Below are 21,759 nucleotides of genomic sequence, written 5' to 3'. Positions count from 1 at the left end.
ACCACTGCTACTGGGAAAGGGAGTGTTCCACCACCAGAGAAAGGAGAGTGCTGGGGTGCAGCTACAGAGTGGGGTGCTGCTCGTGAGAGCACAGGCTGCCTATGCTCTTGCTGCACCACTGATAATAGACTTTATAATGGGATAGTTATTTTTGTAATGGGACAACAAGGGAGCTGTTTCTAAGAGATTGTTTCATATATTTTTGATGTCATTTCTAAAAACTAAAATCCAAAAGGAAACCATTTTGCAGTATAAACTCTGTTCTACAATAAATGTGGGCAGCAATTGGCCATAGAACATTAGAGCCCAGTTCCTGTCTTCAATAGTTTGTGACCAGGTTAGATTTTTAAAAGAATTTTGCAAACACTTTTCATCATTTTTTCGAGCTAGGCATTACCTTTTTGTTGTCATCCAACACAGTGTTCATGCTCTCTATCCAAAGGGTATCAATAGGACCGTCAAAAACAACCCATTTTCGGTCAGGTGTCTCAGTTAGAGCAAATTCTCGAAAAGTGTTGGCAACTATGCCATCTGTCCACTAAAACGAGGAGGAAATACCTTTTAAAATATTAAGTAAGCAATCATCTGGACTTATTTCTGCACTTCATTTAAATATTACCATATTGTTTTAGCAAATGGACATTTACTCTTGTAAATATAATCCTCTATAATAAAAGCCCTGGGTGTGCGCCCATGTCTCTGCGCCCGTGTCTTCCTCGGCTGTTCTGGGCATGCGCGGAGTGCATGCCCAGAACATCCGAGGAAGATACGGCCGCAGGCACCAGGCTGCCATGTTGGCTGGATGGCCGGCCCGGCCACGGGAAGGCCGGAAGCGGCGGCCGTGGGAACGGAGGGATTGCGGGGAGGGCAGAGGCGGCAGCGGTGGGCGGCACTCTTGGCGGCACTTTTGGCAGCGGCAGCAGCGGAACTCTCCACCCGGCCGCCCACAGCGACGGCAGCACTCTCGGCCCGGCCACCCAGCCGCCCGCAGCGGCGGTGGCACTCTTCACGGTGGAACTCTCCGCCCGGCTGCCTCGGCCCGGCCACCCAGCCGCCCGCGGCTCCGGCAGCACTCTCGGGCCCGGCTGCCTGCCCGCCCGCACGCGGCGGTGGCACTCTTCTTGCGCCCATGAAGGCAACGGGCGTAATGACAATGTGGGAGGGAACCGGGCAGCGGGACTTTCCTGATCGCCGGACTGGAGCAGGACGCTGAGAGGGTGGGGAGGGTGAGAGAGAGGGATCGGAGGGGGAGGAAGGGCAAGAGAGTGGAGTGGGAGGGAGGGGAAGAGAGGCAAGAGTGTGGGGCAGAAGGGAGGGAGGGAGAGTGGGGCAGGAGAGAGAAGGGAACAGCCAGCCCCAAAGAGCGAGCCGCAATAGCGGTCTACTAGCGCCCGTTAATTTAACGGGCTTAAATTCACTAGTTTACAATAAATGGATTAAACAGGTAAATATCTTTTAAAAACCCACTAAGTGTAAATTATGTGCACACACAGTTTAATGGAACAAATAAGCTGTGTAATGTAACACATTACATTAATGTGTTGCCATTAATTTAAGCTGAACAGAAAATGTACAATTACATTGTATTTTTATATTGTGTCTTTCCAGGTTGGTTATCAGTGATGTCAGAGAACCATGCTCACCCTTGTCTGAAACCCTGGAAAGCTGCTGCCAGTCAGTGTAGACAGTACTCAGCTAAATAGATCAATGCCTGCATCAGTATAAGGTTTATATATGAACATAATAAATATATGTTCATATGTTTTAAACTAAAATTTCCATTCAATTCTCATTGTTGAATGTCCAAAATGTGAAGATTATTGATGATCACAAGAGGGTAGTATCAATCCTGAATGGATAACATCTGAAATTATGTCGCTGCATATGTGAATTGTGTGCCTACCTCCTTTGGGAGAGGGAAATGGCACTAAATGCATGAGAGATTGTCCACATTCCCTTGTGTTGTCAACAGTTTCTACATTTTGGACATTTACTGTAAAAACAAACAAACCCGCACACACACACACACACACACACACACACTTTTTGAATTATTTTGCCAACCCCCACTCCTAACTACACACATTTCCTGGAAATGCATAAGCATATCCACCGACCTATATGGTTTATCACAGTAACGGACATTTTGTGCAAGCTAAGCTTTATTAGAAATTTCACCTCATGAGATACTGGATCAAATCGTCCAAAAAGTTGACCCATAGTAATAGCTTTTGGATTCACAGTCCTAAACACTACTTTTTCTTCTTCCCCATACCCACGATGATTCATAAGGGTAAGTGTATCTGCCAATACATGTAGAACTTTGGTCTTTCCAGCGAAAGGCTCTCCTACAAGCATAAAACTGATAAATAGAAAGGTTTTATTTGTTATCTTCCCTGTTGTAGAAGTCAACTATACTATTCATATGACTAAACCTGAATCATTTATTATAAGTGTGAAAACATACAGTTCCATGAAGGGACTCCAGAAAGGTGGCAGAAATATGGTGAGTTACTTTTATTTTGAGTCCAGAGTGAGTTCTGCCATAATCTTTAGCCCTATCAGACATTATGCTGTATGTGCACTCAGGTGTCTGTACACATGTACATGTTTTTGTGGGAATGACTATATGTGCATTCATTTAAAAAGTGAATCTGGGTACAGGCCCCTCAAATGGAAAATAAGAAATGTACTGCTATACAACATAACAATAACTGTATGTGCATACAAATCTACATGTGTACACTATACACAGAAAGTCTATTCAGACATTATGATCAACACTCATACAATGAATATACAGATCTGTACTTGGGTACAGTTATTCACACTTTAAATTGAACACAGGTACAGCAGTACACTTCCCATCTGTACTATGCATTTGAGGGGCCTGAATCCAGGTTCACTTTTTAAATGAATGCAGTTACAGCATTTTGTGTGAAATGAATTCACATAAAAATGAACAAGTGTACAGGTATCCGTATCATGTAACGTGTGAATAGGATTTATATCTATTGCCACTTTAAACATGCTCTCTGACTATTGGTCTAAGATAAAGAACAAGTGGAAGTACTTATGAAGAGTATTTATCACAAATATACTTACCCATGTCTAACTATCATCATTTCATAGGTTTGTATCATCTTTTCTAGAAAAACTTTCACTGGTTGGACATTATGTGTTTTACAGGATTCTTGTGCACATTCCAAAAAATCCTGAAAAACAATTTTAAATACTGGAAATATGATTGATAAAGAAATTCACAATTTTATTTTTGTATTCAGTGATGCACCTGGCAACAATCCTATATTTTCCACATATCATTAAAAAAATTAGCATTTCTTATTTTTCCCCAAAAACACAAAACATCTTTCAAATTACTGTCCATCAAGCCTTTCTAGTGAGCTGTATTATGTTGGGGGATAATAATCTGAATTTAATAACCTATTGAAACATTTTAAATAGCAAAATGGGAAATTATGTCAGAAGTTATCTTGTGAGCCAGTCCATAAACAGAATTTTGGAACGTGGCATCGAATCTTCTTGGCAATATACTGTAGTTGCCAGGATTTTTTTTTTTTAACTAAAAAAAAACACTTGGCACAATACTCTTCAGAAATAAAGTGAGAATGTTGCTGGAAATCATCATGCCTGCATGCACTCTAAAACTAAGCAAGGCTACAGGATCTCAGTCACCTATTCAGGGATGGGAATCCTCTTTTTTAAATGACAAGACACTCTATTGTAAGTGGGAGACTGAAGAAAACATTGCTGGGGAAAAAAACTTTTGACAAATTACAAGGACTAGGAACATAATCCTAATGGGGTGGGATGAATGCCAGAATACTAAACTATATACTGAAAGACTGCATAAAACAGTGGTTATTAAAAGTTAGAACAAAATATATATATGAACAGATCAAATTCTGAGACAAGCTTTGGATTCACAGTATGATTAGATGAGGTGAGCTGAAATTTGCTGACACAAGCACAAACCTGCTCAAGTATTCATATTGTCCTCTGAGGATCCCCACCAACATAACTAAGGCAGGTGTTGACTTGAGATAGGGTCTTTTCATTCCAGAACACAGCATCACCTGATGCCATCTCACTTTTCTTTATGAAGACAACCTTTTATTTTATGAAGACCTTTTTACTTCCCAGAAAGACATTTAGTTAAAAGGACTTTATGAAGACCTTTTTTATTTGCGCAGGTGTTACAGGTCTACTGATTATTAAATTGTACTTTTTATGCTTGGGTTTTATTTGCTCTGCAGAATTTTACTTTTATTTTACTGTGTTTTTACAGCTATTTTTAAGTTATGGAAGCCACACTGAAATCTTCTTTTTACTAAAGTGTAGCAAATAATTATCTAAACAAATAAATAAATAAACACAACAATGTTAATTAGCATCATGATGCTGTTAGAAACACTCAAGTGCATTAACAAAAGCTGGCAAATGCTGAAAATATTACTGGGGAAACCATACCCTACAAATGTACTCACATTGTAGTCAGCTTCAGGAAGCTTAATACCTGGGAATAAATCACTTGTAATGCCTATGAAAAGAGGTATGTCATGTGACAAAAACTTAGGCTCATTCACATCCTTGATTGATCGAAGAAGCTGAACAAAAAAGATAACAATAGAACTGTATTAAAAGAATTGTTTTAGTTTATATCACAATCTGATCTGCAATTTAAAAAGATATTTGCATAAGTCAAAGAATATACTTCTAGTATTTCTTTTTTCAAACTTCTAATTAATGACATTGCTAAGTTAGAGCACAGTCCTAAGACGTGCTAGGAGCTCGAATTGGAGCCTGGATCCAATCTGGAGGGACAACAATGACGGGATACAGCAAATGGGTAAGGAGGATCATTTGGGATGCTTCAGAGAGAGGGACTGTGAGTGTTAGTCATGCTGAATCAGTGTGTCACCTGCAGATAGACACTATGCCTGTCTTTGTGTTTGGTTCCTCACTCTTCTTTCCACCCATTTTTAAAAAAGGAGTTAGAAGCCACTGCAGATGAATAGAAAGAGCCAGCTACAGACCCACCCAACCCAGCACCTGATGAGATGCTGCCCTCCCACCACCTACATGGTGTGCAGAACACATTGGCCAGTCTTCCCCACCCTACTCCACATACCAAATCTCCCCCAACCCACCTGATCTCCCTCCCATACCCATGTCAATCTTATCTTCACCCATGCCTGATTTCCCTCCCCATCCCCGTCAGTTTTCTCTTCACCACTATCTGATCTCCTCCAATCCTGTGCCAATTTCTCTGACATTCCAACACAATCTCCCTCCCAATCTCCCCTTATCCGATGGTGCTCTTGCTCTTTCTCCTCCTGCTGCTTGTCTAGCCCTGCCTTTTCAAAATGCAGAGTGCAGTGTGGAAAGGCAGAAAGTGATTAAAAGACCCTTTCTGTAGCTTCATATTGTCCTCTGCCAATTAAAAATGTAGGGCTGAATGAGTGGGACAGTGAAGAGTGGCAAGAGTGGTAGTTGCTACATGGACACCACAACTGGGTATGGTTTGGGGGAGGAGGCAGGCCTGCGAAGGCATCTGGAGGTGGTGGTGGAGGCAGCTGCCAATCCACCACTTGAGACAGCCACCTCACCCATTCTCATTAGTGGGCTGGCTATGATCAACTAGCTTTTCAATATAGCTAGAACAAGAATTTAAGCAATGGAGCCTGGAAGATCCTTGGGAAGATTCAGGAGCATAAAAAACTTCTCATAAAATTGAGAAACTTCATGAAGCAGCTTACTTTTATATCTTCCCATTCACCTAACAGTCTGTTCCAATGAGTCACTGCATGGCTGCAGTAGCTTATAGGATCTTGCATAGAGTACTGGTCCAAACAGGCAATTTCTCCCCACACAATGGCACTGAGCTCTAACACTAGCCTAAGACTAAGGGCTACAGCTGATCTAATAATCAGGCTGGGTGAGGCAGCCGCCTCGGGTAGTGGATTTGCTCAGGCAAAAGGTTGGTTGTCATTGCCTCTGGCAGCTTCACCTTATCCCAGTTCTGCCATCTCCCAAACATTTCCTAACAGCCACAGAGTGCACACATACCAGCCACCACTGTCCTCATCCTGCTTGTCCTTCTGTCCCAGCCACATCATACTGTGCTTTAGGCTTTTGAAAAGGCAGGGGGCAGGGAAGCTGGAGCAGCAGAAAGTGATTCAAGACACTTCCTGCCACTCCAACTTCCCCACCCTCTGCCTTTTCAAAAGGCAGGACAGGATGCAATTGCGATGGAGTGGGGAGACGAATGAAGACCATGGTGGCGATGGCCATCACAGACATCAGGTAAGGGGAAATGGGGGGAAACCAAGATTGGCCAGGGGAAGTGAAGGAGATTGGTGGGGAAAGGTGAGGAGAATTGGTGGGGGGAGGGAGATCAGCAGGGAGACTAGCGACTAGGCAAAAGGTTAAAGACAAAAGCAAATTAACACTTTTTGGATGCATTCTGTATGAGGGCTGGTGCTAGGGGTTCTAGCACACCCCTGCAACCTATAAATCAGTGCCCCCCTCCCTCATCAACTTTACAACATTATTCCATTTGTATGATAGGTGGTGCTTGTTCCAGGCAGTATTTACTTCAGCAAAGTAAGTAAATATTTGTAGGGACTTTAAAAGGAACTTATTTATAAGTTCCTATATTTAATATTTTTGATTGTTGATACTTATTTTGATGAAGTGAACACTGTCTGGAAGGAGCACCACCTATCATGCCTAACATTATTCTATCTATCACCTATCATTATTCTGTCAATGGAATAATACTGCAAAGTTTTATCAGTGGGCTTGAACAACTTCCCTACAAGCAAGGTTAAAGTGTTTGGGGCTCTTGGGTTTACCAAAAAAAAAGGCAACCAAGGGAGGAAATTACAGAGGTTTACAAAATGTACATTATGCAGAGAATGTGCTTTTCTCCCTCTCTCATAATACTAAAAAATGAAGGAGAGTCAGGATAGCCAAAAGAAAGCACTTCATACAATCTGTAATTAATTTTTGGAATTTGCTGCCATAGGATGTGTTTGTTTAGAGGACTTTAAAAGAGGAGAGACAAATTCTCTGAGAAGTATCACTAGCTGTTAGTCATGATGGCTGTGTGGAACCTCCATGTTCAGAGGTCTTATACATAAATGCCAGTTTTGTGTGTGTGATAAATTTTAGATAAAGTGAATAACATTTGCAGTTGAATCTCACAAATTTCCAACTGCTCTTTTACTTCTCTTTTGCAAGCACATTAATTAAAAATCTATTACATATATTTTATTTCTCTATCAGTGTAATCTCGGGGGGGATATCACGGGTGGGGCCATTTATACAAACTAAGTGTCAATTCTGGTTTTCCAACTGTTCTTTTACTTCTCTTTTGCAAGTACATTAATTTAAAAATCAGGTTCTGTACAGCCTTCAGGTTCAGAGGCAAAATGCCCCTAGAGACCAGTAGAAGGAAAGCAACAATAGGGGATGGGTCATGCTTGTGGGTTTCCCAGAGGCAGCTGGTGGGCTACTGTGGGATACAGGATGTTGAACTAGATAGGTCTTGGACCTGATCCAGCAAGTCTCTTCTTATGTACCAAGGTGCTGGAACAGGACAAACGGCATAGTACAACTGCCAAGGTCCACTAACAGGGTACGAATATGAATACGGCAGATATTTATAACCAGTTTTCAACAAAAAGTTCCCAAAGTGATTTACATAGATATAAATAGATATTTACCAGTATGTCTTCATTTTCTACTGGGAATTTCAGTTTTAGGTTACCAGCAGCTATTAACACAGCTTTGACTGCACGCATACCATAGTCATAATGGAACTGAGATGAAAGCTGTTCTGAGCACAATCTGTAGGTCATTACTATTTTCACTGACAATGGCTTGGCATTCAGAAACCCATAGGAGTAGAGAGAGATTTCAGCAATGAGGGCATAGTTAGGAACCATCATGGCCACTGTTCGGAAAAGGACCTGAAAGGTGAATCAAAAGAAGTATGACATTTTTGCACTTACAAGCATACAAGTGCATTCCAAGAACTCTGTTAGTATTAAAACTACAAAACAACCCCACATATTCCTCTAGCAATGGCATTGCTTATTTCTAATTCAAGGATGCAGCTACATGTTTTGCTCTCCCTGGCCTCCTATCTCTGACAAGTTGCCTAGCCATAACCTTTCACTTACTAAAAAACAAAAAGAGGAGAAATTAGACATAGGTGTGTTGTGAATTAGGGATGTGCACAGAACTGCGGCAGGGAGGCTTGAAGGCGGCGGGGTTGGTGCTTTAAGAGCGGGTGAAGGTGCACTTACCCCTCCCACCGCTTCCCCCCCACCGGCATCCGTTATTTTAATAGCCCATTGGGGCAGCAGTGTACCTCCCTGCTACCCCATTGCCCCTGTTTTCCGGATATGACAGGAAGTAACCAACACATCTGTACACGCCGACACATGCGTGGGCCCCTCGAACAATGTGTGCATGCCTGTGCCAGCATGCACAGGTGCATCGGCAACTTCCAGTCATATCTGGGAAACGGGGGCAACGGGGTGGAAGGGACGTACGCTGCCGCCCCAATGGGCTATTCAAACAATGGACGCCGGGGGGGGGGGGGAAGCAGCGGGAGGGGTAAGTGCACCCTCCCCCACTCTTAAAGCAAGACACATCCCCACCATCGAACCGGCAGAACCACCAGTTATTTGAACCAGTTTGGAGGCCCAAAGGGCCTCCAACCTGGTTCTGTGCACATCCCTATTGTGAACTCCTCCTCTAGTTTCCCCATTCATAGACGTCTTTGCCCAGAGTATCAAGTTAACCTTCTCTCCTCAGATCCAGACATTGGCAACTTACTGGCCAGAGCTAGAATTCAGTATCCCACAAGTGCACATGCAAAAACAACTTGCAAGACTGACATTTGCAGAAATCCATTTCACCCTTCCTCACTCAGTCTTGGTGAATAGCAGCTAGCACTCTTAGCAGTCCCTGAGTATAGAATCTAAGTCTGTGAGAGCCACCTGACATGTCTCCCCTGATCTGGCAAACTCCACTTGGGGCCAAACTAGATGCAGCAACAGAGATTTGTGATCAGTCCTCCCATCTTTTAAAGGCTTGGTAAATAGCAGCTGCTGCGGGAGCCTATATAGAGTGGTACTATAGCACTTGGGGGGGCAGGGATGTGCAAACTGATTCAAATCCGAACCAGTTCTAATTTTAACCGGTTCAGTTCAATGGCTCAAATTCAAACTGAACCAGGCATTGGGTTCGACCTGCTGGTTTGAATTCGAAACAAACTGAGCCTGGTTCATTTTGAACTGGTTCAAACCAGTTTAAGCCAGTTTGAGCCTCCAAAACTGGGTTGGGTGGTAGGCACCCATGGGTGCCAACTACCACCCCAAAGCAATCGGACACTCCTACAATTTTTAATGAATTTTTGAAATGTTTTATTATTCTTGCCAATTATTCCCTATGTGGAGTACCTAGGGGCAAAAAACTGTGGTGGGGTGCCTACCACCCACTGAATGGCAAAGCAATCAGAGACTCCTGCAATTATTTGTGAATTTTTGAAGTCCCCCCCCTTTTTTAATCCCTCCCATAGGGAATAATGGGGATTCCAGCAAATGTAACGCTTCACATCAGAGGGAAAGGGGTGGCCCAGAGCAGAGTGTGGTGGGCGGTAGTGCCCAATGGGGGCAAGGAAGCTACCAGAATCATTGCTCAAAATGAGGCAGAGAAAGAATGCATTTGCTTTAACCCCAATGGTACGCGAGCAAAGCATCGAGTCCAACTGGTAAACTGGCAGCACACCTGTCTTGTACTGTGGCCATGCCCCCTTGCATATAATGTCATGTGCAGGGTGTGTTGACATGCACAGGTGCACACACATCAACCCAGGGCAGGGGGCCACCAGTCAAGCTCGCCACACAGCTGCCAGTGGGCTCCCTACACCCTTCTCCGGTAGTGCTAGAAAAGACTCCTGTCTGAAGTGCTGGAGGACTGTTGGCAGTTGGAGTAGACAATACTGAGCTAGTTGGACCAATAATCTGATTCCTTGTTAGGCAGCTTCCTGTGCTCCTTTGTAAGAGCACTCATAGCAGCTTCTTCACTCACACTGGGAACATGACTTTGCTACACATATGACAGACACACATACCATCAAGCTGAAGACCAGTCTTAGTTGTGAATCTTGTACTTCCCCTCATGCATCATTGGGCTGTCTGCCGTATTTTTAGGCAGCATATGAATATTCATGTATATGTTCAGATTTCCCCTTACCCCCACACTCACATATGTTTTTAAAACATTTACAAAAATTTCTCTGGAGAATAGTGGGTGCTAGCTAATAAACACCTTCTCATTCAAGATGAACTGGCTTTCCGTTCAAGCTGGCTCACTCCAGAATCTTGCGGAACTGGGTTTTTCAGCATTTGCCCTGGAGAGAAAAAATGTGTGCAGAGCAGACCACCACCCCTGCCATTCTTAAAATACTATATCCCATCTTCACCCCCTGTGGTTTGATGCAGTTAATTTATTCAGGGCCATTTCCAATGCTGTATTTTTATATTTGCCCTTTTAAGACCTGTGTCTTAAAATGCATGAAAATACCTCATTGTCATACACATGCCTATTGTACAACATTTGAAAAAATTATGGAAGCTATTCAGGAAAATGTACATCTTCACTATGAAATACATAGATCATTCTACATGGTGTATGCACAGATCTTAAGACATAATTTTAGGACATATGAGTTTAAAAAACAATATCTAAAATGACCTTATTTATTTATTTGTTTGTTTGTTTACCTAGCCTTCTTTTTTCTTTTTTTTACCTTGAGATTATCTGGCAGTTCAGAGCGACCTGCATAACCTGGATTCATTGTAATTGCAACAAAACAGTTGGGATTAAGCTTCAGTTCAGTCCCTTCAAAATTAAATATCTCCAGTTTCATCTGTATAGCTCTCTGGATACAAAGAATTTGCTGAGCCACCACAGACAGCACTTCCAGCTCAATGCGATTGAATTCATCGAAGCAAGCCCAAGCACCCGAAGAAGCCAGACCCTTGAAAAACTAAAAAAGAAAATTAAAAGCCAATAATTGTATCACTCATTCATCACTCAAAGTTTTAAAAGTAGGCAGTCAAACTGAACCCAGTCCCAAAAATTGGTTCCCCCCACCCCCCATGAACAGGAACTAAACAGAAATTCCTAATGGTTCAACTCCCTGTTTAAAAGAAAGTATCTCAATGCCTCAGGAATATATGTTTGTGCTATACTTCAATCACAATGAAACCTGTCAATAGGGAAGTGCTCTAAACATTTCAGCACCTCTATTTCAAGGTGCCAAAATACCTTGAGCTGCTGAACTATTTCAGTGGGGGGCAAGCGGGCACTTAAAAAGGAGGAAGGCATGTCATACTGCTGTACACTCAAGATGGTGTCTGCACATGCTCAGATGCCATTTCCTCCCTGATGCTGCCCAAAGGCTGCTGGGAACAGGGAACAGTTGCAGCTGGGCAAACAGAGAGCTTGGCAGCTGAATACAAACAGTGCCACAAGGATGGCGGGGGATGGCAGAGGAGTAAGGGAGGGGCAGGTAAGACCTGCCTTCCTCCTTTTAAAGTGCCCGCTCGCCCCCCACTAAAATGATTCAGCTGGGGCAGTTCAAAGCTTTTTGGCTTGCCCTCCTCCTTTTAAAGTGCCAACTCTCCCCCCGCCCCCCATATGCAGATGAAACACTTCATGCACATCCCTATCTGTAAGGGAGAAAACTCAATGTAGAAATTTTTCTCCAAAGTAGAAATTCTCTTCAAATTTCAGGGTTTTCAGAGCTCCCCACAGAAAAAACTGATAAGCCCTATTCACGCTTTATATTCAACACCTGTACAACAAGTGTACCGTGTACACAGATACAGATTTTCATACAGGTATAGTTATTCACACATATGAACAATATGCCTGTTGAACATAGGCATAGCAGTACAGTTCCTATCTGTACTATACCTTTTATGGGCTTGTACTTGTACTTTTGTATCTTTGTACTTTTAAATGAACACACAAATATGTACGACTGTACAGATATTTGTACACTCATACAACATAATGTCTGAAAATGGCTATTAGGGCTGTGCAGTGTCACACTAGGAATATCAGAAATGGCTTGATATGGGCCATTTTGGAGGAAGGTTTCCAATCCACACTTGGGAAGTTGATTTTGATTCAGAATTCTTCAACCTCATTTGGGGAAAAGTGGAGCATTCCGAAGATCCAATGGCTATATTCTCTCCAAATTTCAGGAGTTCCTCTCAAGGAGAAATGTTTTCCAAAATTTTGGTTACATTCAAACAGTTATTTCTGTTCAGGAATTACTGTATTTCCCCTTTATTACCATGACTCTAGTCTTGGTTCAGCATTGGTAGTTTGATAAATGCACAAATCAGAGGTGGAGTGTGGGCTTGTGCGGGGAAGTGGGGAGTGCAATTTCTCTTACGAGTTATCGCTTGTGATCTGATTACAAAAAGTAAAATAAGTTACAATTAGGTAACAGGAAGAAAGTGTGAACTGATTTTTTTCCTTTTAAAGGGCTACATTAAACACTTTTAAAAAACCAGGTTGCTTACCTGTAACAGATGATCTGGTAGTGATTCCATGACATTCATAAACTATGGGTTCTATGCCTGCGCAGATCAACTTCAGGCAGAACTCGTTAGCTCCTTGAGACGCCTTTTACCACTTCCTGCCTGTGTCCTTCAGTACCTCATAGCGGCGGTTAGGTGTCCTACTTTCAGTTTGGCTTTACTCTTTACTTTACTCTTGTTGGCCGGCTAGCGGTTTTCCTCTATGCAGTGCAGCATAGCACATTTTGTATCCTAATTAGTGCTGCATTTGACTTAGCTTGCGCTCTGCAGTGGGGATGGCTGGGTGGGTTTTATGAATGTCGTGGAATCACCACCAGATCATCTGTTACAGGTAAGCAACCTGTTTATCTGGATTCCACGACAATCATAAACTATGGGTGAATTACAAGCTTCCCTAGAGGAGGTGGGAGCCGCAAGCTATTGTAGCACTCTCTTTTGCACCACCCGTCCAAATTCAGCCGCCGCTGCCGAGCAAAGGACCAAAGCATAATGCTTGACAAAAGTCTGGTCAGAGGCCTAGGAAGCAGCCATACAGATGTCTTTGAATCTAATTCTGGATAAATGTGCTGTGGATGTTGCGTATGCCCTGGTAGAATGGGCCTTTATAGATCCTGGAGGGGCCACCTTCTGCAGATCGTAAGCCGTGCTTATGTCTTCTACTAATCAATATGATAGTCTCTGGCGTGATGGATTTTGGCCTTTCTGATGGCCGCTTACACAGACAAAAAGTTGTTTTGTCCTAGTGATCTTTTGTATCCTTTGTAAATAGAACAGAATGGCTCTACAAATGTCAAGAGAATGCTGGTTATTACCTTTAAAGCCCTGGACGGCTTAGGTCCTAGTTATCTTCCTCATGATCCCCACTGCACGTTAAGGTCATCTGAGGAGGTCTGTCTTCAGTTACCGCTGGTTTGTCTGGTGGCAACCCAGAGCTGGGCCTTCTCTGTAGCTGTTCCTGGGCTATGGAATGCACTTCTGGCAGAAATTCGTAATTTGAGATCATTACTGTCCTTCAGGAGATCCCTTAAAATTTAACTGTTTGGCCAGGCCTTCCAGGGATTTTAAATGACTGAAAAACTGTTTTAAATTGTTTTAAATTATTGTTTGGAATTCCAGGGGTGGTTTTTTTTGCTGTTTGAACTGTTTAATAGATTTTATTCTGTTTTTATAGTTTTGATTTTAACTGTTAATTGTTTTAATTGTTTTTATCTTGTTGTAAACTGCCCTGAGCCATTTTGGAAGCGTGGTATATAAATCAAACAAATAAAATAAATAAATAATAATAAATAAATAAACAAGAGAATGCATAGCACGCTCCCAAGGTGAGGATGAATTCCTGAAAAAGGTTGGTAGGACTATATCATTGTTCAAATGGTACTCAGAAACTATTTTTGGTCTAAATTCTGTGTCCAAGCGCATCACTACCTTGTCTGGGTAAAATTTCGTATATGGCTCATCTATGTGTAGAGCTAGAAGCTCACTTACGTGTTTTGCAGATGTTATGCCCATGAGGAATAATGTCTTTAATGCCACCAACTTTAAAGAGGCTGTAGACATTAGCTCAAAAGGTATTTCCGTTAAAGTAGCAAGTACGAGAGACAGGCTCCATTTGTCCATTGGCTGCCGAATTGGCGGGTACAAATTATTTATTCCTCTCATGAAGTCTTTACACCTAGGGTGGGTGAAGACCATTTTTCCATCCCAACCACTGTGGTGTGCTGAGATGGCTGCCATATGTACCTTGATAGAGACATTAGCGAGTCTGCTAGATTTCAGGGATGTAAGGTATAGCAGCTCCTCCTTTAAAGTTGCGTCTTTGGGTGTGAAGTGCCTTGATTCCACATAGGTGCAAAATCTCTTCCATTTGGCCTGATAGTTCCTTCTTGTTGATCTTCTTCTGTTATTAACCAAAATTTCCTCAGTAACCTATTTTACATGCTGTCAGATTTAGTATGGCGAGGTTTGGATGCAGCAGTTGGCCTTTTCCTTGAGATATCTGGTCCGGCTGCTGTGGAAGTTTCTGTGGAAGGCTGCTGTGTTTCTGGCCAGAAAGTTTGAGTAGCTGCGGAAACCATGGTTGTCTTGGCCACCAGGGAGTTATTAAAATTCCTCTGGTTTTGTCCTGCAGCACCTTGGCCACCACCTTATTCAGTAGAGGATACGGTGGGTACAAGTAGAATGTACTCTGACTCCATTGAAATTTGAATGCATCGCCCTTGGATCATTCTCCCAGACCCATCCTTGAGCAGTACTGTTTGCATTTCCTGTTCTGGGCTGTTGCAAACAAGTCGATTACTGGTGTTCCCCAAACGGTGAACAGGTCTTCCAGAAGTAGGAGATTCAGTTCTCATTCGTGCTGTTGGAGTACCGGGCTAATGCTCAATGCATCCACTATTGAGACTATTGTCTTCTCCTCTTATGTGGATGGCCATCATGCGAATGTTCCTTACTATGCACCAATTCCACATCTGCAGACTGAGTTGACACATTGGTTTTGATACAGTGCCTCCCTGGTTGTTTACATAAGCAATAGCAGTGGTATTGTCCATCTGAAGCTGGATCACCTGGTCCCTGATCATGTTCTGAAATGACTTCAGAGCCTTAAAGGCGGCCAGTAGTTCCAGGAAATTTATGAGCAACTGTCTTTCTCGAGCTGACCAGTGGTCTTGCATCCTTAGATTTGACATATGAGCCCCCCCCCCCCCGCCCAGCCTTGCATGGAGGCATCCGTCGTAAGAGTCAGTGTGGGCATCAGAGTCTTGAATGGCATTCCTTCTCTGAGATTCTTGCCATTGGTCCACCATTGTAGTGAAGCCAATATCTTTTTTGGTAAATGGAGAAGTTTCCCTTAAAAATCTACATTGGGACAAAATTCTGACAAATACCACATTTGTAGTCTTCTCATTCTCAATTTTGCATAGCCAACTGTGGGCGTGCACGAAGCCATCAAGCCCAAGAGTACTTGCACTGTTCTGGCTTTCTGTAGCGGTACATCCTGGAACAGTCGCACTATTATCTGGATGCGTTCTATCCTGTCCTCTGGTAAGGTAGGCCCTTTGGTCATCCATATCTAGTATCACTCCTATGTATTGTAGCTGCTTGGTGGGTGACTTTTCCCAATTGATTTGCACTCCCAAGTCGTGCAGCAGCAATGTCACAACCTGGATGTGGGGGGCTAATTGTGTCTTTGTCTTTGCAGAGATGAGCCAATCGTCGAGCTATAAGAAGATGGATAGGCCCTGTATTTGAAGGAAGGCTATGATGACTGCCATAACCTTCGTGAAGACTCTCGGGGAACGTATGAACTTTCTGTGGTTCTCCTGTATCCCGATGTGGAAGTAAGCGTCCTTCATATCCCGCGTTGCAATCTACCTTTCTTTGTGTAGGAGGATTGTTTGCAGCGTTATCATATGGAACTTCCGCACATTGATATACAGGTTCAACCAACATAAGCCCATTATAGGGTGTATGCTCCCATTCCGCTTCAGGATCTGAAAGTATTGGGAGTAAAATCCTGCTTGACTGTGAGCCCACTGTACTGGCATGATTGCCTGTTTCCCCAACTCTTTGACCTCTTACTTCAGAGTCGGAGTTTCGGGAGAGTATCTTATTCCTCTAAACTCTGGCAGAGTCACAAATTCTATTGCACATCCCGTTGTGACTATCCTTAATAGCCATTGATCTGATGTTATACGGTGCCATGCTTGTGCATGACTTGCCAGTTTGATGGTGACTCTGGCTGGCGTCAAGGTGATGTTTTTCCTTGTACAGATGGTCGTTATTGTTGTCTTGTCATTGGGTGCAGGTGGGCTCTAACTGCAATCAAAGATGCTGCTTGGCCGGTTGAGCAGCCTTGTTGCAGTTCTGCTGACTTGATCTACTTTTAGGAGTGTATGTCTTGTGGTTAAACTGTTGATATGGCCTTCTGTAATCCTTACACTCACTCTGGCAGTAAGTGTACGGCCTCCTTTGGGAAGGTTGGTACCTAGAACCCATGTATCTCTGAGTCATGAGAGACTTTGCCGTATTCTTTGACTTTTTTCACTGCTCCATTGTGGCATCTGTTTCCTCAGAAAACAGACTCTTCACATTAAAATGAAGTGCTTCTCTACACTCTTGCTTCCTTCTGCAAGGTGGTTGAACGCAGCCATGCGTGTCTTCTCATCATTATCACTGACATTAAGGTGCGAGATTCTGATTAGCACATTAGCTCAAAAGGTATTTCCGTTAAAGTAGCAAGTACGAGAGACAGGCTCCATTTGTCCATTGGCTGCCGAATTGGCGGGTACAAATTATTTATTCCTCTCATGAAGTCTTTACACCTAGGGTGGGTGAAGACCATTTTTCCATCCCAACCACTGTGGTGTGCTGAGATGGCTGCCATATGTACCTTGATAGAGACATTAGCGAGTCTGCTAGATTTCAGGGATGTAAGGTATAGCAGCTCCTCCTTTAAAGTTGCGTCTTTGGGTGTGAAGTGCCTTGATTCCACATAGGTGCAAAATCTCTTCCATTTGGCCTGATAGTTCCTTCTTGTTGATCTTCTTCTGTTATTAACCAAAATTTCCTCAGTAACCTATTTTACATGCTGTCAGATTTAGTATGGCGAGGTTTGGATGCAGCAGTTGGCCTTTTCCTTGAGATATCTGGTCCGGCTGCTGTGGAAGTTTCTGTGGAAGGCTGCTGTGTTTCTGGCCAGAAAGTTTGAGTAGCTGCGGAAACCATGGTTGTCTTGGCCACCAGGGAGTTATTAAAATTCCTCTGGTTTTGTCCTGCAGCACCTTGGCCACCACCTTATTCAGTAGAGGATACGGTGGGTACAAGTAGAATGTACTCTGACTCCATTGAAATTTGAATGCATCGCCCTTGGATCATTCTCCCAGACCCATCCTTGAGCAGTACTGTTTGCATTTCCTGTTCTGGGCTGTTGCAAACAAGTCGATTACTGGTGTTCCCCAAACGGTGAACAGGTCTTCCAGAAGTAGGAGATTCAGTTCTCATTCGTGCTGTTGGAGTACCGGGCTAATGCTCAATGCATCCACTATTGAGACTATTGTCTTCTCCTCTTATGTGGATGGCCATCATGCGAATGTTCCTTACTATGCACCAATTCCACATCTGCAGACTGAGTTGACACATTGGTTTTGATACAGTGCCTCCCTGGTTGTTTACATAAGCAATAGCAGTGGTATTGTCCATCTGAAGCTGGATCACCTGGTCCCTGATCATGTTCTGAAATGACTTCAGAGCCTTAAAGGCGGCCAGTAGTTCCAGGAAATTTATGAGCAACTGTCTTTCTCGAGCTGACCAGTGGTCTTGCATCCTTAGATTTGACATATGAGCCCCCCCCCCGCCCAGCCTTGCATGGAGGCATCCGTCGTAAGAGTCAGTGTGGGCATCAGAGTCTTGAATGGCATTCCTTCTCTGAGATTCTTGCCGTTGGTCCACCATTGTAGTGAAGCCAATATCTTTTTTGGTAAATGGAGAAGTTTCCCTTAAAAATCTACATTGGGACAAAATTCTGACAAATACCACATTTGTAGTCTTCTCATTCTCAATTTTGCATAGCCAACTGTGGGCGTGCACGAAGCCATCAAGCCCAAGAGTACTTGCACTGTTCTGGCTTTCTGTAGCGGTACATCCTGGAACAGTCGCACTATTATCTGGATGCGTTCTATCCTGTCCTCTGGTAGGTAGGCCCTTTGGTCATCCATATCTAGTATCACTCCTATGTATTGTAGCTGCTTGGTGGGTGACTTTTCCCAATTGATTTGCACTCCCAAGTCGTGCAGCAGCAATGTCACAACCTGGATGTGGGGGGCTAATTGTGTCTTTGTCTTTGCAGAGATGAGCCAATCGTCGAGCTATAGGAAGATGGATAGGCCCTGTATTTGAAGGAAGGCTATGATGACTGCCATAACCTTCGTGAAGACTCTCGGGGAACGTATGAACTTTCTGTGGTTCTCCTGTATCCCGATGTGGAAGTAAGCGTCCTTCATATCCCGCGTTGCAATCTACCTTTCTTTGTGTAGGAGGATTGTTTGCAGCGTTATCATATGGAACTTCCGCACATTGATATACAGGTTCAACCAACATAAGCCCATTATAGGGTGTATGCTCCCATTCTGCTTCAGGATCTGAAAGTATTGGGAGTAAAATCCTGCTTGACTGTGAGCCCACTGTACTGGCATGATTGCCTGTTTCCCCAACTCTTTGACCTCTTACTTCAGAGTCGGAGTTTCGGGAGAGTATCTTATTCCTCTAAACTCTGGCAGAGTCACAAATTCTATTGCACATCCCGTTGTGACTATCCTTAATAGCCATTGATCTGATGTTATACGGTGCCATGCTTGTGCATGACTTGCCAGTTTGATGGTGACTCTGGCTGGCGTCAAGGTGATGTTTTTCCTTGTACAGATGGTCGTTATTGTTGTCTTGTCATTGGGTGCAGGTGGGCTCTAACTGCAATCAAAGATGCTGCTTGGCCGGTTGAGCAGCCTTGTTGCAGTTCTGCTGACTTGATCTACTTTTAGGAGTGTATGTCTTGTGGTTAAACTGTTGATATGGCCTTCTGTAATCCTTACACTCACTCTGGCAGTAAGTGTACGGCCTCCTTTGGGAAGGTTGGTACCTAGAACCCATGTATCTCTGAGTCATGAGAGACTTTGCCGTATTCTTTGACTTTTTTCACTGCTCCATTGTGGCATCTGTTTCCTCAGAAAACAGACTCTTCACATTAAAATGAAGTGCTTCTCTACACTCTTGCTTCCTTCTGCAAGGTGGTTGAACGCAGCCATGCGTGTCTTCTCATCATTATCACTGACATTAAGGTGCGAGATTCTGATTCAGCTAAATGCTTTGCATTAGCTAGCTGCTGCCGTGTTGCTGTTGTCCTGACGAAGGTATTCTCAAATTTATTTTCAAATTCAAATGGAGTCAGGTTACAGTGTGTGTACTTCGATAAACAAGCAATGTAATTTGCAATTTTAATAGAAAGGCATGCAGCTGAATAGGTTCTTCTGCCGAGGACATCCAGCTTACGACCCTCTTTATCAGATGGGATTGTATGATGTCTTCCACCTCTGGGCAAAGATACACAATCTATGACCACTGGGTTTGGTGTTGGATGTTTGATGAGATGTTTATTGTCCTCTTCCTGTATCCTATAGAGAGTCTCCAGCCACTTTGATGTCGGGGTGGAGGTCTGAACAACCTCCCAAGCTGACTTTGTAGCCTCGGTGATGACCGGTAACATAGATAGGTACACTGGCTGCAGTCCTCTTCATAAAGTTATACACCAGGTCATCTAAATCAGTAGTTTCCTGTTTGAGGTCTAGGCCAAGCACTTCAGCCATTTCCGCTATTTGTTGATGATAGGACTTCAACTCCTCCGTTGGCAAAACTGATGCTGCTGTTGATACATCTTGACTTGGTTCTGGGACATGTTCTTTGGATTCTTCTCCTGAGGAATCTGAGATGTAACTTTCAGCTTTCTCAGCCTATCTGCTCTTCCGAAGGTTGGATCATAGTAGCACGTGTGTCCGTTGTGCTGTCAGCCGAAGAAGTTGGCAGATTCCTTGTGTCCCTTCTTTTGTTGTCTGCTACTCGTAAGGTCTGGGTTGTTGAGTGCTGTACCATTCGAGTAGGTGCCGATGGCAAAGGAGGGAAACTTGCTTGAATGGAGATTGTTCTAATTTGCGACCTTGGTTCTTGCAATGACAGTGTCTGTACAGATGTATCCCTGAAGTCCTGCTTGCCTGGTGAAACTTGTGTTCCTGTCTGCGTCAACTGATTCTTTTGTCTTTGCCATTGTTTAAATGAAGAGTACTCTTCTGGGGATAAGCTTATGGTATCACTCCAACTCCCATGTGGTAATAGCCCCAATACTGGGGTGGTCTTATATAGAGTTGTGCCCGATACCGAAGGTGTTTTTGGTATTGAGAAATGTTGGTCGGATTCATCATCCTCGACATCCAATCCGTGGCTTAAGCAATCCCTAAACATAGAGGTCGATGGGGTGCTTTCTCGAGACTGTAAGAGCTGCACAATGTCCGGTGATGGAGTAGTGCATAAATCCATCTCTACCACTGTTCCGATACCATGTTCGGTATCGTGGCCAATGTCAAGCTTAGTGCCGTGTTGGAGGCTGATGTCGAGCTCGGTGCCGTGTTGAAGGTCTTGCATGGTATTATGATCAGTGTCAAGGGTGACTGATGTCTTCTTACTCTTTTCAGACAGGTGCCTGCTGGTCTTTGATGTCGACGATGGTTTCAGTGCTGATGATGGTATAGTAAGCTGCGGCTCCGACATCGATATCACCTCTAGTGTCGATGAGAAAGAGGTTCTATAGTGATAGGGTTCCAATGTCTGCACACCCAACCTCGATATCAAGGACATCGATATTGAGCAAGGCGTTGAAGGCGATTGTTATGGAGTTGGTGCTGGAGAGAGCGATACTGCCCGATGACATGACTCCGTTTGATGTTGATCCAAGGTAGATGCCGGTGGGCTCCTGGTGTGTTGCAACCCTGTAGGAGATGGGGTTTTATCCAAAGTTTGGCTTTGATGCTTTTTCTTGTGAGCCTTATGTTTTTTTCCTTGTGAGCCTTATGTTATGTTTTTTGTGTGTGTGCCTCTTTTGAGGGCTTGCCAATAATAATAATAATAATAATAATAATAATAATGCCCTAGTGAGGCACTACCTTGGTGTGGTTGTGGGGCTTGTGTGCTCTGAGGAAGGTGAGAGCTATGCCAGAGGTCCAACCATACTGGACAGGTCTCACCAGAGGAGCCAGACAAAGAGTGCCTCTCCCATCAACAATATGGTGAGACATAACTTTAATAAATCTATACCGGATTGGTCGTCACCCGGGTCAACAAGGACTGCGCCAGGTGCTACAGTCCCTGGACATCTGGTGGCAAGTGGGCAACAGGACTCAGGATCTTCAGTTGAGCAACCAGGGCTGAAGACAGCAAAGTTACTGGAAGAAACGTCGCTTAACCGAAAAAATATATACGGAAAATGCCAACAAGGAAATAATGATCTGCTATTACAAGTCTAGTCCAACTAGAAGAGGTTATTTAAAAAGAATGTTCCAAATTT

The 21,759-nt window shown here is 43.5% G+C and overlaps 1 protein-coding gene across 9 annotated transcripts in view; it reads right to left on the bottom strand.

Moving 5' to 3' along the window:
• Window positions 1-21,759, bottom strand: part of DNAH12 (dynein axonemal heavy chain 12) — a 277,218-nt gene that overhangs the window by 123,340 nt on the left and 132,119 nt on the right. For all 9 annotated transcript variants that reach the window (XM_053291166.1, XM_053291165.1, XM_053291159.1 and 6 more), the window contains 6 exons: window positions 10,850-11,089; window positions 7,752-7,997; window positions 4,509-4,628; window positions 3,106-3,215; window positions 2,179-2,362; window positions 398-538 (listed from right to left, as the gene is read on the bottom strand). In XM_053291166.1, the coding sequence (XP_053147141.1) occupies window positions 398-538; window positions 2,179-2,362; window positions 3,106-3,215; window positions 4,509-4,628; window positions 7,752-7,997; window positions 10,850-11,089 (1,041 nt within the window). The remainder of the gene's footprint in view (window positions 1-397; window positions 539-2,178; window positions 2,363-3,105; window positions 3,216-4,508; window positions 4,629-7,751; window positions 7,998-10,849; window positions 11,090-21,759) is intronic.

The sequence above is a fragment of the Hemicordylus capensis genome, chromosome 2, assembly GCF_027244095.1.
Source record: "Hemicordylus capensis ecotype Gifberg chromosome 2, rHemCap1.1.pri, whole genome shotgun sequence".
NCBI lineage: Eukaryota > Metazoa > Chordata > Lepidosauria > Squamata > Cordylidae > Hemicordylus > Hemicordylus capensis.
The sequence above is the reverse complement of the archived record's forward strand: the minus strand, read 5'-3'. Positions and strand labels throughout refer to the sequence as shown.